Source organism: Rhinopithecus roxellana, chromosome 14 (genome assembly GCF_007565055.1).
Source record: "Rhinopithecus roxellana isolate Shanxi Qingling chromosome 14, ASM756505v1, whole genome shotgun sequence".
Lineage (NCBI taxonomy): Eukaryota > Metazoa > Chordata > Mammalia > Primates > Cercopithecidae > Rhinopithecus > Rhinopithecus roxellana.
The window spans coordinates 88,860,314-88,882,416 of record NC_044562.1 but is presented as its reverse complement, the minus strand read 5'-3'; the positions used below and the strand labels follow the sequence as shown (position 1 = coordinate 88,882,416).

General features: G+C 39.1%; 1 protein-coding gene across 3 annotated transcripts in view; it reads left to right on the top strand.

Moving 5' to 3' along the window:
• Positions 1 to 244: 244 nt before the first annotated feature.
• Positions 245 to 22,103, top strand: part of ALS2 (alsin Rho guanine nucleotide exchange factor ALS2) — an 82,631-nt gene continuing 60,772 nt past the window's right edge. For 2 of the 3 annotated variants that reach the window (XM_030916803.1, XM_030916801.1), the window contains exons 1-4: positions 245 to 559; positions 12,179 to 12,258; positions 13,747 to 13,901; positions 18,930 to 19,867. In XM_030916803.1, coding sequence (XP_030772663.1) covers positions 12,239 to 12,258; positions 13,747 to 13,901; positions 18,930 to 19,867 — 1,113 coding nt within the window. In that variant the 5' untranslated portion in view covers positions 245 to 559; positions 12,179 to 12,238. Of the gene's footprint in view, positions 560 to 1,349; positions 1,455 to 12,178; positions 12,259 to 13,746; positions 13,902 to 18,929; positions 19,868 to 22,103 lie in introns of all 3 variants that reach the window. The other variant, XM_030916802.1, reaches the window with a different exon arrangement.

Sequence of the window (22,103 nt, the reverse complement as noted above, 5' to 3'; positions counted from 1 at the left end):
AATGGCACAACGGGGCCGCGAGGCGATGACGTCATTCGCGGGGGCGGGAACAGCGACCACCGTTAGGGTACGGTCCATAAAGGCAGTGTGAAAATATTTCAGCCTTTTTACTTGCATACTTCCGGCCCTTGCAGTTTGAGGTGGTAACAAACGACTGCTGCTCCCAACCACTTTCACCACCGCCTGTTACCATGGAAGCGCTCGGGTAGCTAGGCTTGGACGACTCTATTCTACGTCATCGTCAAATCACATCCCAGGACTGATAGCTCCGCCCTAACCTAAGGGAGGGGCTGTGTTCCCAAGTACGTAGCCTGCAGTGCCTAACGCATTCTCAGTAATTTTGTCCCCCAACAGACGCCGTCGACAGTCTCCCAAGAGCAATTCCCAGGAGCTCGGATTCTAAGAAACTCCCCCGCGCCCGCGTTTACCTTCTCTAGTCGCCCTGCAGTCCCGCCCTGTCCGGAGGCCCCGCCCTCCATGAATCAGCTGATCCCGCGGACCCACGGGGTTGCCAGGATCGCGCCGGATGCAGAGCGCGGTGCTGCCGGTGGAGCTTCAGGTGAGCGAGCGCGGGTCCCGGGTTGGCTATTGGCTAAGGAGGGCTTATTGGCTGCGACCCCTTGTATGCGGAAGGCCGGGGACAGGGAGCTAGGCAGAGGCTGTTGTCGAGGCCAGAGAGCGCGCTGCGGGGGCCTGCGGAGACGGCGCCCGCATCTTCCCAGCTCTGCGTGCGATCGACTGTGCCTGCCAGTCCAGCAGCACCCGAGGCGGCCCCTGCCTTGGCCCCAGATTCTCCCACTTGCCACAGTCTCTCCCTCCCCAGACTGGGCGCCGCTGCTGCAGTGGTCTCAGCCGCGTGAAATTCCTTCAGCCCCCCCTCTTCCCGCCTCCACCCACGCTGCCTTCCAGCTATTCATTCATGAGAATTTGTTGAATGCCCACACTAGTCGCTGAGCTGATAAACTGCGGTCCGTGGCCGGGAACCCTGCTGAGTGTCCCTGGCGGCCTTACCACAGGGTGCAAATCGCGTTGAAGAGTGGACCAAGGATTGCTTGAAAAGGCGGTTACGGAGAAAGAAAATGGCTTTGATAAGAAAAATTAGTAGTTTAGGCAACTCTTTGAGCGTATCAAGTGATTTATCAAGAGGAGAAGATAAGTTATTTTGAGAAGCGAAGCCAGGAAAATAACACAGGTCCTTGATGCTGGTGTTGGTCCTCGGGTAATAGGACTGCTTTGAAGACAGGCGGGTAGAATCGTACTGTCTATTGCTTAGGGCTTTGATGGTGGAAGAGGAAAAACACTCTTGTCGAAGTGGCATATCTGAGTACAGTGCTTTCTTTCTGGTTTAGGATGGAGAAGGAACTGACTGCTGTACCCAAATGAAGATCTTTGCCCAGTTACCCTTATATTTGGCTGTACGGAATAAAATTGTGTGATATGTTTATTCTGAGCAGGTACGAAACTTCAGCAAACCTATTAGTCCCACATTTTCCCCCCATTTATCATATGATTTGGAGTGACCGCTTGACCTTTGAGTTAATGAATAATTTAGAGCAGTGAAAAATTTGTTTTTGCAGTAAACTGCAGTGTTTTAACCTTAATAACATAAGCATAGTGGTTAAGATTCTAGGCTTTGCATCTGAACATGCCCAGAGTCACATCCATTAACATCTTTGACTTTGGGCAAGTTATTTAATCTCTCTGCCTCAGTTCTTTTGTCTCTAAATTGGGGTTAACAATGTTTTCCTGATGACAGTACCTTTTCTTGTAATGGTTCATGTATCATATTTATTACAGTGCCTGTTTTATGGTAAGTATTCAATACATATTAGCTATTTTTATAATTAATTCCTCCCACTACATCATGATCCAAACTGACTCTTTTCCTAAGTGATGGGGAAGGGAACTGAATATTTTAAGGAAGTAGCTATAAAATATGATTTCAAGTTGTTCCATAATAATTTTGGTATTCCATAAGGATATTTTAATGTGAAAAATACTGACAGAATCCATACTTGGTTCGAGTTTATTAGCTTGTAAACTGTGACCAGTATTGGCAGATTTAAAATTCGTAATTATAGCAAGAAAACGTCAAAACTGTTTAACAGTGTTAAAATTTGAAAATGATCCAGAAAAATGAAATACCAAACAGGTAATTCTGGGAAAAAGAAGAAAACTTGAGTGGCATTATGCAGGCCATTTATTTTTTAAATGTACATAATATAAACAGGAATCCCTTCTCTCCAAGTTTCAGTTTTTCAGAATTTGGGCTGTCATTTGAAACACTTACTTTGGGCACTTTGACTGTTAAAGACACAAAGGGTATGCTAAGAACTTCAATGAGTCTTGATGTAGTGTTTTTGTAATTAGGTGGTATCTCCTACCTTTTCATGAAAAATTTGGGTTTAAAGCAGTAGCTGTTGGGTCCATACTAATGATAATCTCAAAAATGTGACTGACTTGTAAAAATCTACAATTATGTATTAATGTGAGACTAGGTAAAGTATGAGTTGAAAAACTAGGAAGAAAGGCAGAGTGGTGATTTTTAAGCTTGTGTAAAAGAAGGCCTGCTTTGGGTACTGTGAGGTACCTTTCTCACTCAGAGGCATGCTGTGAGGATTTGTGACTTTTAAATCATTTAGCTCTTTTTATAACTTGGTGGCATTAAATCTACCACGTATTTCAAGTGTATGCGGGATATGAATTTTCCTGGTAGAATTTTAACAGATTTTTGTCTCTTAACCCTTCATTGATGCCCAAACAATTTTGTTATCAGTAATAAGAAAGTACTCGGTTTTGTGGGGTGTCAGTCCTTAAGAAAATGTTAGGTAATCACCAATAAAATAGCAACAATTTCTGGCTTGTTTCTTTTTAGTATTGCATTTAATTTTCTTTCCCTATCTCTTATTCCTCTGTATATGTGATGGTGCTTTCTTTAGCTTATAGCTTATGTCTTGATGTTTGCCTGCATGTAGCTGAACTGATTGATCCAAGTGGGTAGAGGGGAAAATATTTAAATTGGTATTGGTGAGATAGTAGTTTTTGGAGCTATCGTATATTTCTTCTAAATTTGAAGAAAATTTACAGTTTTCTCAACACCTATGAGGAAAAGACTGGGGTTTGTTGGCAGAGGTTCGCTTAGCTGTTAATGAATTATGTCCAGAGAGAAGATCAGCTTTCGTCTTATTAATTCCACAAATTGATCATCTCATGTTTCCCTTAATTATCACATTTTAAATATTTTTCTTTTGAGTCATCACACAGTTCTTCAGTTCACGTGGCCTCCCTGTTAGGAAGGGAGTGGTTTAGACCCAATAATAGCATTCGGATGGGCTGACATTCACTCCAGGATTTTTTTTCTTCCACAGCCTAAATTTTTGTAGAGCCAAGATCTTAAGTAACTTGGGGCAATTCCCTAAGCAAACATATAACAAGGATGATTATAGCAGTTCTTTAAAAGAGCAATAAAGTAGAGCAATCCAACTGTAAAGATTAGTAGGGAAATGGATAACTGGTTTATTCATGCAATTCAATACTATCTTCTCATAAAAATGAATGAGCTAGATCTATACTTACCAACATATATACATCTCAAGTATGTAATACTGGGTGAAAAAAGCAAAATGCTAAAGGATTTATACAGTAAGATGCATTTATGTACACTTTAAAAGCAACATAATAGCATGCATTATTTATTGATATGTGTATGTCTAATGAAAGTACATAAAAGTAAATATAAAAATGTGGGAATGAGATACATTAACTTTAGAAATAGTAACTAATTCTGAGTGGAGCTTCTTCACCTCTGTTACTTATTTTTTCTTGTATTTTAAAGAAAGAGCCGAAGCCAATATGAAAATACATTAATATGTGTTAAAACTGGATGATGAGTACATGTATTTGTTTTTTATTTTTACAGTTTTATGTATAGTTAAGATAGTTTGTGAAACTAGCACTTTAATATTTTTATTTATAATCAGGGCTATTTCCCGATATGCTTGCTTTATTTTACTTTGTACCCTCAACTTAGGAGACTGTGGAAAAATAACTCTTCTCTCCCTGCAGTAAGAAAGGAATGTACCAGTGCAGCTCCACTGTGTAAAGCCTTTCTAAGGAGAGGAGACAGACCAATTATTTGGTCAGTTTTGCTTTGCTATTTGTGCTCCTGGGAAAATGCTTTCTTCAGGACATGAAGCCTGCAGGGGAATTAACATTCTAGAGATACCTGGGAAATGTAGGCATATACCAATCATGAACTCTGGAAGTATAGGGGAGCAAGTTGTATGATAAGGCCCTGAAAGAAATTTGGACTTAGAGTGACTCAGATACAAAATTACTACAGATTTGTGTAGTATTAACATTAACACTTTACAAAGCTTAGCTTGGTTACATTTTACTACAATGTAGTTACCTTGAGTTTATACCTTGAATGCAAGTATCCTAGTTATTGCTCAAAGAAAATAATTGTCTCTGTAGATATTACTAAGTAACCCGATGACAATGTGTTAAATGGTTGACTAATGAATAAAACATTTAGTAGCTGATCCCTAATGTAACCTCAGTATTTAAACTTGTGAGTTAAACAATATTTTCATTTCTAATAAAGAATACCTGCTACTAGCACTATTGAAGTAAGTGAAACTTGTATCACCAGTTTTTAGTATGTATATTTTTTAGTATGTATATTTCCTGTTTGGTTATGTGGCCCCTGAATGATCCTAAGCACTAAGTGTTATCAGTTAGTAAAAGAAGTCATCATACTTTGAACTGTAAATCTAATATTGCCTTTAAAAAATTGTGGCCATTTTAATAAGAGAGTAGTTGCAAATATTAAGAGAATAAGTAGTTTGTATCAGGACTTACCAGGACATTCTCTGTACCATGTAATAACAGGCACAAATAGTGGCAGTACCTGGGAATTTGAAATTCAGTTGTTAGTATTATAATATTCATCACAATGCATCGTGGGATTATTATTTAATAATCCTGAAAAATGTGTTTAATAATATAGAGTGGGTACAAAAAAGAGCTAAGTGGGCATTGCTGGGAACTTATTGTACCAAGTTTACACACTTTCACCCCACTCCACTGTGGATAATTTCTTGTTTAGAGGATCCTCATAACCAGGAGAGTGTAGTTTCAGTAAGTTTCAGCATGAAATTAGCAAGGCATTAAAAAAAAGACTGTAAAGTCTTCCTGTTTCTCATTGCACCAAAAACTGTCTGTGTATAAGGAGAAAGGGAGAAAGGAACACTTCTCTGAGTTGTTTAACCCTTTTTAAAGTGACATGAGATAAAAGTAACTTCATTGTTAGGATATACCTTTAGCAAATTATATATGAGAGTTTCTATTAGGAGAAGACAGTTTTTTCTTTTGTATCTGATACTGAATTTTATTACAGGCACTAGAAATCTATAGCGTGGAAGTCTGTGGATTGGAACTGAAAATCAGGGGCTGTATCTTTCACTCAAGCACTCACTTAAATGTAACCAGCTTGTTCAGAATGATTATTATGGGTACAAGAGTATACAATGAATAAGTCATAGTCTCTGACCTCCAGGAGCTTAAAATATATTTTGAATCAGTGACTTAGTGCATATCCTATTAGTAACAAAATTATAACTAATAAGTAGCTTTCTAGGCCAGCCTACTGAATATATCCAATGCCTTAATTTACTGAATTCCCTCACTCTGAGTCAAGATTTAAAGGCTCATTGGCTCCCATACTGGTATCGGGCAATGCTTTCTGTGCAGCAGTTAAGGCTGAGAGGTGTGGGGTTACAAGTGGCCTTCTTGGTGGTTGGCTGGCCAAGGCTACAGTGCTAGGCGAGTTTTCCTCAACCTTCCACAGTGGTTGGTGAAGGCTTCAGTGGCAGGATATCCAGGAAGTAGCAGTTGTTGGTGGTGTATAGATTATTTGTAAGTCAGGTGTTTGAGTCAAAGGTTACCATAATCCATGTGTAAATGTTGACCTAACCTCTAAAAGCAAATTATTTATTAAGCATTTACCATGTGTAAAATACCAGACTCTGTTATTGTTTACTGCATTCAAAGTGTAAACTCTGGTTTACTACATTGTGATAATATGTAACCAACTCAGACTTTAAAAAGGAGGCGTTAATGGTTATAGGAAATTGATGGTAATTTTGTATCCAAATCTCTTGTCACTCTACTACATTGTAATAAAATGTAACCAACTCAGACTTTTAAAAGGAAGTGTTAATGGCTACATGAAATCTATGGTAATTTTGTATCCAAGTCACCCGTCACTCTATGTCTATATTCGGTTCAGGGCATTATGATACAGTTTACTCCCCCATTATTTTTATTGCCTTTCTATCTGAATGTCTTGTCATTCTAATCACTGATTGACATTACTCTTATAACTACAATTATTACTGTTTTACTATTTTAAGCCAGTATTTGAGACAGGAGAATAAGACTAGGAAGGCCCAGCTTTGCTAGTGTAAATTAGCTTTCTTATGCCGTAAGGGTACTGTCTAACTCTATGGAGAGCCATTATTCTAATGTGAAAGAGAACATATTAGTATGGAAATTTCTTAAGGGCAGAAACTCATGTATTTACAGATATTTATTGAGTGCCTGTTATATGTCAGAACTAAGCTGCTGGGATGTACTAGAGAATACGATATTTGTCACTCTGCTTTGAGGGAAATTTTAGACCAGCATAGTGCCTGGAACATAGTAGAAGAAAAAAAATACATGTGGTTTCAGTGGTTGAAATTTAAGCATTTGAAAGTTATTATACTTACAACTCACAAATTTACCTTTCACCGATTTAAGCCAAAAAGATTTTATCCAGAAAATAGTTTGGTAGAGATGAATATGTAGGATCCTGCATGATTTAACTTTCTCTTTGCATTTGGGATAATAGACTCAACACATTTCTGTACCACATTTAAAATTTTTATTTATATCCTGCCTTGTTCCCAAAAGGATTTAAAGCAGCTTACAAAAATGTATAGCAGGGTGGGATAAAATAAAGAAACAGAATGAGTAGAGCCAGGAGGGAGATTAGACTATACAACATGCATACTGTGAAGTCCTTGTCACTTACAGGTACCATCATATGGAACCCTTATCCTTCCACCACAAAATTTATAATTCTGCTTATATCTGTACCTGTGATCTCTCTTCTTTCAAAAACGTAGACCTTTCTTCTTATGGAAAACAAACAAACAAACATCCCTCCACATGTATTCTGGATGGCATCCTCCTTCACTTTGTCTGTGACTTTGGCTCTGCCCACTGTCCTCATCAGCCTTCTATCCAGGATCACAGTCTTTGTCGTGCAGACATGTTCAGCTTCCTCTTGTCCCGCTAACCTCCAGCAAAAGAAAACCCTTCATTTTCACATTCCCCTCAAGCTACCACTCCATTTCTTTGTTTGCCATTTCAACATTTTTCAAAAGGATCACCCATTGAAAATAAAGATATTTCCACATTGTCACCTTCCATTTATATTCAGCTTACTTCAATCTGGTTTTCAGTGCCCAAACAAACCACTGAGGTTGTGGCCATGCTCAGCAGTTACCTGTGCTGGCAAATCCAATGGACACTTTAGTTCTCTTACAAGACCCCAGCTGCCTTGACCTAATTGATGTCCTCCCTGAAGTGCTTTCCTTTGCTTTCATGTGCCCATAGCAGACTACTTCTCAATCTCAGTCCTCTTTGTCCAGTCCTCATCCTATCCGACTTCCAGGCGCAGGAGCTCCTTAAAGCTTGACCCTGTGCTTTCCTTTCTCTTTCCATATACCCCAAGGGCATTATCCATTGTCTTGTTTTTAAACATTATCCATACGCCCTCCCAAGTTTAGCAGCAGCTGAGACTTTTCTCTTGAATTCCATGCTCATATATTCTAACTGCTTACTTGATATGTACTCTTGGGTTTCTCACAGACATGTTGAATTTAAAAATAAATTTTATCCTACCAGAATCTTATCTTGGCTTCAGAATCCTGTCTCCCTCACTCTTGCCCATTTCAGGAAATGGAGCCACCAACACACAGCTGTTTGAGGCAGAACCAGGGAACATTTCTGATACCTCCTTCTCCTTGATCCCCCACCTTTGTCTAATCACCGAGTACTAGTTGCTCTGCCTCCAGAGCATCTCTCATTTATTCACCTCTTCTTCACCAAATTAGCAGCATTGTATGAAACTTAAGAATCCAGGCTTCCTTCCTCCATTGAAAAAATGAGCCGACTGAGTATTTGCAGGCTGGATATTCCTTGCAAAAATTCATTTTGGTGCTCCATGAGTGTTCACCATAAAATTGGCTTAAAACTTTTGAAACAAATGTAAATCATTGTCATTAAAATAGGTCATTGGCCGGTCACATTGGCTCACACCTGTAATCCCACCACTTTGGGAGGCTAAGATGGGCAGATCACAAGATCAGGAGTTCAAGACCATCTGAACAACATAGTGAAACCCCATCTCTACTAAAAATACAAAAAAATTATCTGGGTGTGGTGGCGTGCGCCTGTAATCCCAGCTACTCGGGAGGCTGAGGCAGGAGAATCATGTGAACCCCGGAGGCGAAGGTTGCAGTGAGCTGAGATTGCGCCATTGCACTCCAGCCTGGGCGACAGTGCAAGACTGTCTCAAAAATGAAAAAAAAACAAAACAAAACAACAACAACAACAACAACAAAAAATGAAAGCATCCGTAGACTGTCCCACTGGAAGCAATGCAACTCTCCAGTGTACTCTCCAAAATGAAGTAAATGTTCAAAGTACATAAAAGAAACCAAGTATAAAATAGTTAAAAGTTTTGAGACTTCTACTAAAAAATGATAGTAGTTGTTTTTGGATATAGATTCCTGGTGCTTTATTCAAAACCCTTGGGGCTTATACAAGACAACTTATTTCTCTGTTAGATGTAACAGAAGGGTGTGTATCCAGTGGAGTCTAAAAGTGGCATCACTTTATTAAGAAGCCAGGTTTGCTCTTTGTTTAAAGGGCCACCTGGGGTTTAATTACTTTACATATCACTGTGAAGGAGATGATAATTTGAAGGATAGAGTGGTATACTTTAAAGTGGATCTAGCTGTGACCTGTGACTCAGAAGGCTGATGTCTGGTTTGCTCATTTTATGGAGATGCCATTTATCTGTAGAGAAGCCATGCAAGGTAAGAGAGGGTCCCACAGTAAATGCTGTTTATGCAGCATCACATGGCTTCTTTATCAGAACTGGTTAACAGGTCTGTGCAGGAAAGTTACTGTAACAGAAGAAAAGCAGCAGAGTATAAGGATCTTGCCCCTCTTAAAGAATGTAAAGACCTTAAAGCTCCTCTGGAAGAAATATCCCCAGAGGAAGTCTTATGATTAGGCAGTTTTATAAAAACTTAAAATGTTAAAGCAATGAAACAACATACAGAAATTTGAATGCTATTTGACTGGTTGAGGTTAGTCTTAATAGATTTCCTGGAGAGACAATCATAAAAATATTAGAAAGACAAAAGTTTTTCATTTACTTTCTTTCCCTGGATGGATACATAATTGAGAAAGAATGTTAGGTTAAATAGAATTGGTAAATACCACCCTTACTTAAGTATGTGAGGATAAAACTTTAATAACATAAGCTCCCTACATTTAGTTGCAATATTCCTTTTTAGTTATGTTTCCTCAGCAATCAGTTTTCTTTTCTTCATTGCCCTGTTTGAGTTTCAGGCATCCATATCTTGTTGGAAGATGTCAAACGTATTAAACACTATTAAAACAAAATGAGATAGGGGCTGGGGCATGGTGGCTTAAGGTGGCTGATGCCTGTAATCCCAGCACTTTGGGAGGCCGAGGCAGGTGGATCACCTGAGGTCAGGAGTTTGAGACCAGCCTGGCCAACATGGTGAAATTCTGTCTCTACTAAAAATATAAAAATTAGCCGGGTGTAATGGCAGGCGCCTGTAATCCCAGCTACTCAGGAGGCTGCGGCAGGAGAATTGCTTGAACCTGGGAGGTGGAGTTTGCAGTGAGCTGAGATTGCGCCATTGCACTCCAGCCTGGGCGACAAGAGCAAAATTCTGTCTCATTAAAAAAAAAAAAAAAGAGAGAGATCTGTAAATACTGATATAAAAAGATGTCTATGAAATAGTATGTTAGTTTTCTACTGCAGCTGCAACAAATTGTTACGAACTTAGTGGCTTAAAATAACACACATATATTACCTTCAAGTTCTGTAGGCTGAAAGTCTGACACAGGTCTTGTAGCCTAAAGTCAAGGTCTCTGCATGGCTGCTTTTTTCTGGACACTCTAGGAAAGAATCCTTTTCCTGTTGCTACCTGTCACCGCATTCCTTGGCTCATGGCTGCCTTCTCCCATGTCCAGTCAGCAGTGTAGCATCACCTCTAACCCTGCCTCCATCATCATGTCTCTTTGATTCTCCTCCTGCCTCCCTCTTGCAGTTTTAAGGATGTTTATGGTTACATTGGGTCCACCTGGATAACCAGGATAATCTTTCTATCTTAAGGAGAGTTGATTAGTATCACGCAAGCTAACATAGTCACAAGTTCTGGGCATTAGGACCTGGACACCTTTGAAGACCGTTATTTGGCCTGCCCTGTATGTAAGTAAGAAAAGAAAGTTGTAAAAATAGTTTGTAGAGTTTTAATTCCATTTAGGTTAAAAAAAATGAGTGGTGGTGATAAATAATATTGAGTAAGGTATAACCAACTTTAAGAAAACTGTACTAAAAAATCTGGCACTAAGAGAGAATAAAGGTTGACTTGATTCATTTTATCAAAAAATTCTCAACATTTTTGATTGTTAGTCAGTAGGACAAAATTCCGTTTACATATAGTGTGTCAGTTGTGTGAAGTAAGGTGTGCTTGTGTGCTTCCACATCCTCATAGAATAATTTTCTGGCTTCTGCTACATATTGTTGAAATTTAATCAAGGGCATAGTAACTCCATGATCTGTGATAGATAAGCACAGATTAGATCTGGTGGCAGAATTTCTCTGTACACCATGAACTGTGCATTTTACAAAAGGCTAATTACTATCATGGACAAAGCATAGTAGCACTTAATTGTATTTATTAAATGAATAGCATTTATTAAATTTATTCAGATATATCTCTTGTTAACATAGTATCCATCTTCCAACTTTGAATGATTCATAATCTTTCTAAAATAAGCATTAGGTAGAAAGTAATTTTCTTCAGATGTACAGATGGGAAATGGTAAGAATTCACAGGCAACCTGGAGGTAACAGATGGACCGTAGATCGCTCCTGCCAGTATGGGCTGTTTCCAGAACACAGTGACCATTCCATATCCTTTTGCAGAAAAACCACAAATTTGGCCCCAATATTTTTATGGTTTACACAAATAAGACCTAACTGCTTTTGTTTTCATGTGTTTTGGTACCCTTACAAATGTAGATTTCTGAGTTGAAATGCACTCAGCATTTCTGTTTATTTTTCTATCTCTTATTTTATTAAATATTGAGTTTCTAAACTCATGGGTTATGATATTTGTAACCATAATTTTCATGTAGCTATTTTCTATTAAAGGTGGATTTTAAAACAGCTGATTTAAAGTTCAGACTTCTTTCTTTCAACCGTTTTGAGTTGTGAGGCATGTTGGTCTGAATTGAAGGTGATTTGGGGAAAATGTTCCTTCTTCCAATAAGTGGAAAACTTCCTATTTTAATGACATAATTTTTTGTGCACTACTGAAAAGTATAAATTAAAACTACTTGAATCAGATACATTACTGAAGAGATTTTAGAAAATCTGAGTTAATTGGTATTTAAGTCTTCATGCTTTCCAGATAGAGCATTTAAAAAGTAACCTTAATGTGTGTGTGCTTTTTGTATTTAACATTGATTTTCAGATTGAACTTTTTTCTTTATAATAAAAAACAAAATCTGTTGCCTGGAAGAGTACAGCTTAATTGTGGGTAGTCTTTTCCTTTGACATTACATTTGACAGTCAACGGGCATTTTTATAAGCTTAGTGGGCAGGCTCAGCCTATGTTTGACTTTGGCAGGCGAGATAGGAAATAGTTCAAATAGTTTTACAGCATATTTATTTCCTAGTGAATGTGCACTTGTTAGAGGGCTGTTTTTTGTTTGTTTGTTTGTTTGTTTTTTTAATGTCTGAAGGGGCAAAATATTCTTTTACTGCTCTTTTCCTTACTTGTATTGTACTGTTTAGGTCTTGATAGACTTTCTGTAAAGAAGGAATGATTTGGTGATGGAGTGTTCCCACTGACCGATGGACTCAAAGAAGAGAAGGTAAAACCATTTCTTCCTTTTCCCTTATCCTCCTAGGAAAACATAGCAAACAGCTTCACATATGTGTAGCTTCTCTTCGTTTTAATTTTCTTGTTGATGGTTGTTAAGTGGGAATAGTGACATTTGTAGTTAGTTGATTGGTAGAGATAAAACAAATTTTTAAAAAGGCTACTTAGTTGTAAGCTTTGTAAGAAGCACTAAATGTCTTCATTTCATCATTCTAAAGTGCTTGTAGCCATTTTTCCCTCACAAATAATTTCAGGTTTTTAGAAGTAGCCTTGCTAATCTTAATCATCTTCCATCCTTAAAGAACTAGTTATGGAAGATATCTAAAAGGAAGGTTAAATGTGTAGTGCTCCTCCTATAGAACCATGGTTATGTCCAGTTATAATTTAAGGGAATATTATATAGCAAACGTAGAGAAATTCCTAGCTATTCAAAAGAGTTTCTGTGCCTCATTAAAATTTTGGCATCAGTGTTCTAGCAAAAAGAAACTGAAAAAATGTATTACCAATGGTGGCACATATCTTAACACGCCCTTTTCTTAGAAGAGGGCAATTAGGATATGGTCATTTCTGTGCAGCTGTGTGTTTTGTATTCTTTAAACCAAAATCATCAGATGTGTAGAATTCTTTAGCTAGAACTTGAACAAAGCATGAAGGATTTTACTGATATCTGTTACAAACTTGATTCCTAAAAGTTTAAATAGCAATTCTACACTTAAACTCAACATACAGTGAAATGAATTCCTGTATCTCGTATTGTTCTCATCAAGTACTTTTTACTTACTATAAAATTTTATGATAAGACTTCAACTTGGGTATGTTGTAGCTTTAATATCTAAACAAGGAGTGAATATATTGAGAAGTTAGAATCTTGGAATTTTATGCTACCAAATGCTAAAACTTCTAAAAATAGCCCAAGTTTTGTTTGCCTCTTAGATGGAGAAAAGTAATTTGTGGATTTAGAGTGTCCTTCAGTCTTTTTTTTTTTTTTTTTTTTTGAGACGGAGTCTCGCTCTGTCATCCAGGCTGGAGTGCAGTGGCACTATCTTGGCTCACTGCAGCCTTTGCCTCCTGGGTTCAAGCGCTTCTCCTGCCTCAGCCTCCCGAGTAGCTGGGACTACAGGCACATGCCACCATGCCTGGCTAATTTTTTTAAATTTTATTTTTAGTAGAGATGGGGTTTCACCATAGTAGCCAGGCTGGTCTTGAGCTCCTGACCTTGTGATCTACCTGCCTCGGCCTCCCAAAGTGCTGGGATTACAGGTGTAAGCCACCATGTCCCACATCCTTTAGTCTTTTACATAAATAGTTGTTTTACTTTGGCTCCTGTGAGCATAACCAAAGCATAAAATAGGTGCTAATTCAGCTGTCTGACCCAGTCATCCATGTGCTAGTAAAAGGTACAATCATGAAAAGTATTAAGAACAAAGGATACCGTTCTGAATTGTAGAAACAATTAAGCTACGTTTCTTGATGTTTGTAGCTCAACAGAGGCAGAAGGATCCAAAGAAAGAGGCCTGGTCCATATCTGGCAGGCAGGATCCTTTCCCATAACACCAGAGAGATTGCCAGGCTGGGGAGGAAAGACCGTTTTGCAGGCAGCCCTCGGAGTAAAACATGGAGTTCTTCTGACTGAAGGTAATGAAGAGAATGGCTTAACAAATACGAACTGCAATGCTAACAAATGCCTGAATGTGGAAAGTCAGGTATGGGAATAATTGGGTACTAGGGGTTCTTTTCTTTTTTTTGTTTTTTTGAGATGGAGTTTTGCTCTTATTGCCCAAGCTGGAGTACAATGGCGCAATCTCAGCTCACCGCAACCTCTGCCTCCCAGGTTCAAGCAATTCTCCTGCCTCAGCCTCCCAAGTAGCTGGGGTTACACGGGCCCACCAGCACGCCTAGCTAATTTTTTTTTTTTTTTTTTTTTTTTTTGAGACAGAGTCTCGTTCTGTCACCCAGGCTGGAGTGCAGTGGCACAATCTTGGCTCACTGCAAGCTCTGCCTCCCAGGTTCACGCCATTCTCCTGCCTCAGCCTCCCAAGTAGCTGGGACTGCAGGTGCCCTCCAGCACGCCCGGCTAATTTTTTTTTTGTATTTTTAGTAGTGATGGGGTTTCACCATGTTGGCCAGGCTGGTCTTGAACTCCTGACCTCAGGTGATCCACCTGCCTCGACCTCCCAAAGTTCTGGAATTACAGGGATGAACCACTGCGCCTGGCCTAGGGTTTCTTAATGAACTGTTTCTGTTTTCAAGATATATTCTTGCTCCCTTATCAGAAATCAGATTAGTTCTTAAATTTAAAATATACCATTAACTAGAATAAAAGGAACAACTATAGTTTTAAAATTTTATAGTAATAAATAAATGAAAAATTAGCTTTTAAAAGGTCACCTATTCAGAGACTCTTTTGCTATAACTTTTGTTCATTAAGTCTATCAGAATAATAATGCTAATAATAGCTAATGTTTGTTAAGCAGTTGTGTGCCAGATACTATACTAAGCCCTTTCCATGTGTTATCTCACTGAATCTGCACTACTACCTTGTGAGGTAGCTTCTATTATTATTCACAGATAAGGAAACTGAAAGTCAGGGAGATTACATTTTCCCAAGCACACACAGCTATTGAAGTGTCAGAGTCAGGACTGGAACTCAGTCTGTTTTCAAAGCCGGCTTTTAAAGCCACTTGGCTGAACTTTCGCAGTATAATTTTTTTTTTTTCAGGCATAAATAGCAATTCACAAGACATATTATAAAATCTATGAGTCTATTACAGAAACATGCTATAATTTATAGAGGTACCTTTAATCTTAATGGCGCTTTATCAACTCAATCTTGGCAGATTTGATTTGGGCACCGATTGCCATCTACTTCACTAATTTATACATTTCTGCTCTGCAAGCATTTATTGAGATATTAAATAATGATTTGGTATTTTCTTTCTAGGAACTCAAGGAAGACAAATTCTAGGAAACAAGGATTAAGTCTGGTCCTGGTGGTTGTATGGGATAAACATGGATTTCTTTTTAGTTTGTCTTATATCAGTTTTATTATAATGTTATTATATGATTCAGGACTTTAAAAACAATCTTACTTTAATAATGTGAACTAGATTCAATACCTGTCCTGTGAAATTTAAAATATGTAGTTCTCAAGCAAATATAAGTGGAATTCTATTGTTTTCAATAAGATATTTGGAATATTTTCATTAAGATAGTGAAACCGGCTGGGCACAATTGCCCACGCCTGTAATCCCGGCACTTTGGGAGGCCAAGGCAGAAGGATCCCTTGAGCCCAGGGGTTCAAGATCAGCCTGGGCAACATAGGGAGACTGTGTCTCTACAGGAAATATTTAAAAAATAAGCCAGGCATGGAGGCACACACCTGTAGTTCCAGCTACTTCAGAGTCTGAGGCAGGAGGATAGCTTGAGTCTGGGAGACCAAAGCTGCATGCAATAAACTGTGATTATGCCACTGCACTCTAGCCTAGGTGACAAAGTAAGATCCTGTCTCAAAAAAAAAAAAAAAAAAAAAAAAAAAACAGTTAATTCAACTATAAACATGGTATCTTTAGAATCATACCTTCAAGGCTAGGACAACTGAAGGAAAACTTTTCAAAAATATTTACATAGCCTATCATTGTTTATGTTTAAGCAGTGTCCTGGTATTAAGTGTCACAGTTACCAAAAAAAAAATCTAATACAAGTGTGTATTTGAAATTGCATACAGATCTCCAGTGCTGTCTTTTTCAGCTGAGGAAATGGTTGAGTGCTAGAAATTTTCAAGGTTCTTCATCTCTGTTAAATATGACCATTAGCTCATAATTCAATGAAGATACTTCATTGATTCACTTTTTTTTTTTTGAGACGGAGTCTTGCTCTGTTGACCTGGCTGGAGTGCAGTGGCACAATCTCGGCTCACTGCAACCTCTGCCTCCCAGGTTTAAGCGATTCTTCTGCCTCAGCCTCCTGAGCAGCTGAGGCTACAGGCGAGCACCAGCACGCCCGGCTAATTTTTTTTTGTATTTTTAGTAGAGATGGGGTTTCACCATATTGACCAGGCTGGTCTCAAACTCCTGACCTTGTGATTCGCCTGCCTCGGCCTCCCAAAGTGCTGGGATTACAGGCATAAGCCACCGCGCCCGGCCTGTTTCACTGTTTTTTATATGCTCCAGTTTTTGTTTTTTGTTTTTTTAAGGAGGGGAATCTGAATATCCATTTGTTTGCAGTATTGCTCTTTCTAGTGGAATAATGTTAATTGAAAGACTTGGTGAGCTTTTTCAAGTATATTGTTGTATTAGGAAACAAAGTTTAAAAGAACTTAACCAGTGAGCTTATTTTCTCATCTTGATCCAGACTCTACATTTCCTAATAAATGCACATATCTTCCCTCTAGCCACTATTGAGTCCTTACTTATATAGATGTGATGAGTTAACTTGAATGTATACATGACCATGTATAATAGGTCAAAGATAAAGTTTGCATGTTTTCATCATCAACTCAGTTGCTGCCTTATGAGAAAAAAAATAATGCTTATTTCTTCATTAATTAAAAAAAGTCATAGGTCTCTGGTCATATGGAAAAGAAAGGATAGTGGGGTTGGTTCAGTATTTTTCAAAACCCATAGCCAAGTCTTTGTTTCACTGAATTTTTAGCCAGCGTAGATTATGTGCACCTGCTCCCAAATTCCCACAATACTACAGTAAAATTAAGACTTGGTAGCATACCTGGATATACATAAGTTATTTATATACCCAACTCACTGGTGTCTTCATTAATTCTAAAGCTAGCCGGTTATTCTGCTGACAGGTTCGCTTGCTTTTTTGCTTTGTTCTGTTGTGATAATTTGCTTTTTATTTTTAACATTTTTTTAGGCTTAATTCACTTTATTTTTCTTGTATAAAAACCCTGTGTTGTAGCCACAGCTGGAGCCTGGGTCCTCTGCCCAGAGACTCTGGTGTGGGTCTTGACAAGGTGGCCAGTGAATTCCTGAGAGGGAGTCTTGGTGAATACAGTCTCCTTCCAGAGGTTGGGGGCCAGTTAGCTGTAGGTCTTGGAGATGGCATCATAGGTGGGCTTGGTGAAGTTAGCCAGGGTGGCAGTGCAGCCCCTGGCTATGGAGTAGCAGTCATTGATACTGGCCATCAGCAGCAGCTTCTTGGGCACCAGGGCTAAGAGGATGCCAGTGCCTCTGGGTGCAGGGATGAGGCGCACCAGCACAGAACCACAGCAGCCTGTCATCTTGTAAGGGACCACATGGTGCTTGCTGATCTTGTTCCCCCAGTAGCCTCTGTGCACAGGGACAATGGAGAGCTTGGCCAGGATGATAGTCCCTTGGATGGCAGTGGCCACCTCCTTGGAGCAAGTGGCCATTGTAGTCCCCACTGGCAACAAACACCTGGAACCTGGTATATTGGCCGGTGCATGTCTGCTTCTGCACCGGCATAATCTTCAAAACCTCATCCTTGAGAGAGGTCCCCAGGAAGAAGTCAATGATCTCAGACTCCTTGATGGGCAGGGAGAAGAGATAGATTTCCACCAGGGACTTGATCTTCATGTCCTTGACCAGGCAGTGCAGCTTAGTGATGGGTGTCCACTCCTTATCCTCGGCCTTGCCTCCTTGAGCTCTGTGGCCCTGACCCTGGCCCCAGATGCCACTGTCCAAGCCTCCAAGGAAGTCGCTGTGGTTCCCCATCCCAGGTTCCCTGAGGCCTCCAGGCCCTCCTGCTGCACTGGCATCATCTGCCATTTGATGTTTTTTTGGAGAAGAAGCTGGTTTGCTTTTTAAACAAATCTCACCTCAGAAAGACTAGCTAGTATCTAGAACATAAAGTCCAGGATGAGCATCCCACATTTAAAAATCTGACATCTAAAATGATCCAAAATCCAGAACTTTCTGAGTGCTGATGTGATGATGCTCAAAGGAAATGCTCATTGGAACATTTCAGATTTGGGATGCTCAGTCAGTAAGTATAAGGCAAATATTCCAAAACCTGGACCTGAAATCCAAAACCCCTCTGCTCCCAAGCGTTTTGGATAAGTGATACTCAACCTGTATATTTATGTAACATCTCAAAACTGTACATAACGTGCCATACAATGTGAAGACAACCATGTCTTGTTAAGAACTGGTGCTTTCTGTACAGCCTAGAGGCATAAAATTAATTTCTTAGTTTTGGCCAAAATGAATCTCTAATATTTTTAAGCCATTGCATAATTTTCTGCTCTTCCAACTTGTTTACTAGTAATGACTTGTAGATATTAGTGAAGGTGTCTGTTTTGTCTTATTTTTTGCTTATTTTATCTTAACATGGTTATTTATTTTGCCTTTGAACACTTGGAATCTGCTTCTGTAATAGCCTGTGATGGTGGCCATTAGTAGTGGATTGATGTGAGGAGTTTGTAGGATGAGGCTGAAGGAAAGGAGTAGCCTCCTACAATTTGTAGAAATTCTCACCATAGTGCAGAATATTAAAATGAGCCATTTTTTAAAAGATGAATTAATGTGAAATACTGTGTGCTTAAACCAGATTTCTACAACTGCTTTGGAAAATTTAAAAAGAAAGTCCAATTTGGTTAAATCTAGAGGGCACTAAAAGATTGCTGTTAAAATTTTTAGTTAATTCACTAACCCTTTTTTTTTCTTTTTCCTTTTTTTTAAACTTCAGATGGTGAGGTCTACAGCTTTGGGACCCTTCCCTGGAAAAGTGGACCAGCAGAGATTTGTCCAAGTAGCCCCATTCTAGAAAAAGCCCTGGTTGGGCATTATGTTGTTACTGTGGCAACAGGAAGCTTCCATAGTGGAGCAGTGACAGACAATGGTGTCGCATACATGTGGGGAGAGAATTCTGCTGGCCAGTGTGCAGTAGCCAACCAGCAGTATGTGCCGGAACCGAACCCTGTCAGCATTGCTGATTCTGAGACCAGCCCTTTGTTAGCAGTCAGGATTTTGCAGTTGGCATGTGGCGAGGAACACACTCTGGCATTGTCAATAAGCAGAGAGATTTGGGCATGGGGTACCGGTTGTCAGTTGGGTCTCATTACCACTGCCTTCCCAGTGACAAAGCCACAAAAGGTAGAACATCTTGCTGGGCGAGTGGTGCTTCAGGTTGCCTGTGGTGCTTTCCACAGCTTAGCCCTTGTACAGTGCCTCCCTTCCCAAGATCTGAAGCCAGTCCCAGAACGATGCAACCAGTGCAGCCAGCTCTTGATTACTATGACTGACAAAGAAGACCATGTGATTATATCAGACAGTCATTGTTGCCCATTAGGAGTGACACTGACAGAATCTCAGGCAGAAAACCATGCCAGCACTGCTCTCAGCCCCTCCACTGAAACCCTTGACAGGCAGGAAGAAGTATTTGAGAACACTCTTGTAGCCAGTGATCAGTCTGTTGCTACTGAACTGAATGTAGTCAGTGCTCAGACCACAAGCAGCGATGCCATATCCTCTCAACAAAACGTCATGGGAACAACTGAAATTTCTTCTGCCAGAGACATGCCATCATACCCTGACACCCAAGCAGTCAGTGAATACCTGCGGAAACTGTCAGATCATTCAGTAAGAGAGGACTCAGAGCATGGTGAAAAGCCAGTGCCATCTCAGGTACCTGCTAAATTTTATAAAATAAAAGTGTTTCTAGAGTTGAACTGTGTGAGCTTTTCTTTAGAAACTTTAAAATGAGTGAGGCTTGGTAGCATTTTTTATTTTTTGAGTTTGACTATAATTTTGTTTTATCAGGCAAGCCTAGATAAAGGAAAGAACCTGGATTAATCCAAAATGACTCTTTATGTTTAAGTTCTAGGCCTTTATGATATTGAAAGGTGTCATGTTGGGCTTGTTTTGTAAGTAGGAACATTTCATTTTGTTTTTCTTGCTAGTACTTTTTTTCTATGGCTAAGGTACTGAATGTTGGTGGGCCCTGAATAGTTTAATATAACTATACATTCACAAACATTCTTCTTACTTGTGTTTGTAACACTGTTCAGAATTCTGTAGAGAAAAGTTCTTTCCTTCTTTAACAGGGAAGGTTGCTTTGTGGCAGATCCTTCAGTTGTAGGCAGATTTAAAACTTACAGGCAATTACATGTTTCAGTTTTTTTCAGTTATAGCTGTTGTCCTTACTAGGCTTTATTTGAAGAGCTGGCTAATATTTTCTCTTTTTGTTTGTTTGTTTTTGAGATGGGGTCTTGCTCTGTCACCCAGGTTGGAGTGCAGTAGTGCGATCGTGGCTCACTGCAGCCTTGATCTCCCAGGCTCAAGCGATCCTCCCAGTTCAGCCTTCCAAGTAGCTGGGACTACACACGTGCCACCACACCTGCTGATTTTATTTTATTTTTAAGTAGAGAGGAGGTTGACCTTTGTTGCCCAGGCTCATCTCAAACTCCTGAGCTCAAGCAATCCTCCCACCTCAACCTCCCAAAGTGTTGAGGTTACAGGCAGAACCATCATGCCCAGCCTATTTTATGTATCTTATTAAAACTATTTTCATTTTGAAGATTTATGGTAGAGTGAACAAAAGCTATTTATCAGTAGCACATGGTAAAGCTTGAGTTCCCGCTTAAAATAAATTGTTTTAAAAGGATTATTTCTGGCCTGTGATCCCAGCACTTTGGGAGACCAAGGCGGGCAGATCGCGAGGTCAGGAGATCGAGACCATCCTGGCTAACACGGTGAAACCCCGTCTCTACTAAAAATACAAAAAATTAGCCAGGCAGGGTGGCAGACACCTGTAGTCCCAGCTACTCAGGAGACTGAGGCAGGAGAATGGCATGAACCTGGGAGGCAGACGTTGCAGTGAGCCAAGATTGCGCCACTGCACTCCAGCCTGGGCAACAGAGCAAGACTCCATCTCAAAAAAAAAAAAAAAGGATTATTTCTGTGTTTCACTCTTAGTGTGGCCTTTTGATTTTGCTTTACCAAAACTCTAGGAAAACAAAGGATCATAATCATAAAAGATATGCCCTGCGGTGTTTCTTTTTAGGTTTTTGAAACCACATAGCCTCTTGCTTCTCAATTCTTATTGTTTACTGTGTCAGAATGCGAACATGAAGGTATTTTTAGAAATAGTCTTTATTTCACAATCCATTTACTGAAACTTGTGGGTATTTGAGTTTTTTAAAAATCAAGGATAAGCTGTTTGAAGAAAGGTATTATAAAGTCTGAACAAAGCAAAAGTAGTAATTTAATAATGCATGTAGAAAATTCTTAGACTGTACATGCTTATTACCTTTAACTTACTTTGTTAAACATTGGAAGTTTTTGTTACTTATGCTAGTAACAATGTGTGTGTTTCTGTTGAATTAAATTTAATTTATTTAAATTAAATAAATGTGTATTTCTATTACATTTAATTTATTCTCTGTAAATAACATCTCAATCATACAGCTAATTAACGAGGAATTTATGTGTTCTACAGCAAGTTTTTTCTCTTCTGGTGAGATATAACTGAGACTCTCTCACTTGGGAAATAAACCAAAGTATTATTGGTTGACTGGAATTCCTAAAATTATATATTTCATCAAAATTGCTAATTGTGTTTTTTGTAGGGGAGGGCTTATTTACTTACTATATTTTAAAATGTAATTAAGTAGAAGGAGCCAGTTAGAACAGTAGTTCAAGGTTTATATAAGGTAGAGTTTTGTGACTTTGCTCTACCTAGTGGTCAAGAACCCCCTAAAATAGTTACCTCTAAATACCATCACTGCTTCTGTAAGGAGTCTTTGTGAACAAAAAGTGGAGATAGTGACACTAGTTCTTTTGAACAAGCTATCGTGGGAGCTGTATCACCAAAGAAGTAATAGACTTTGTATTTATTTTTTGTTTTATTAAGTATATTTGT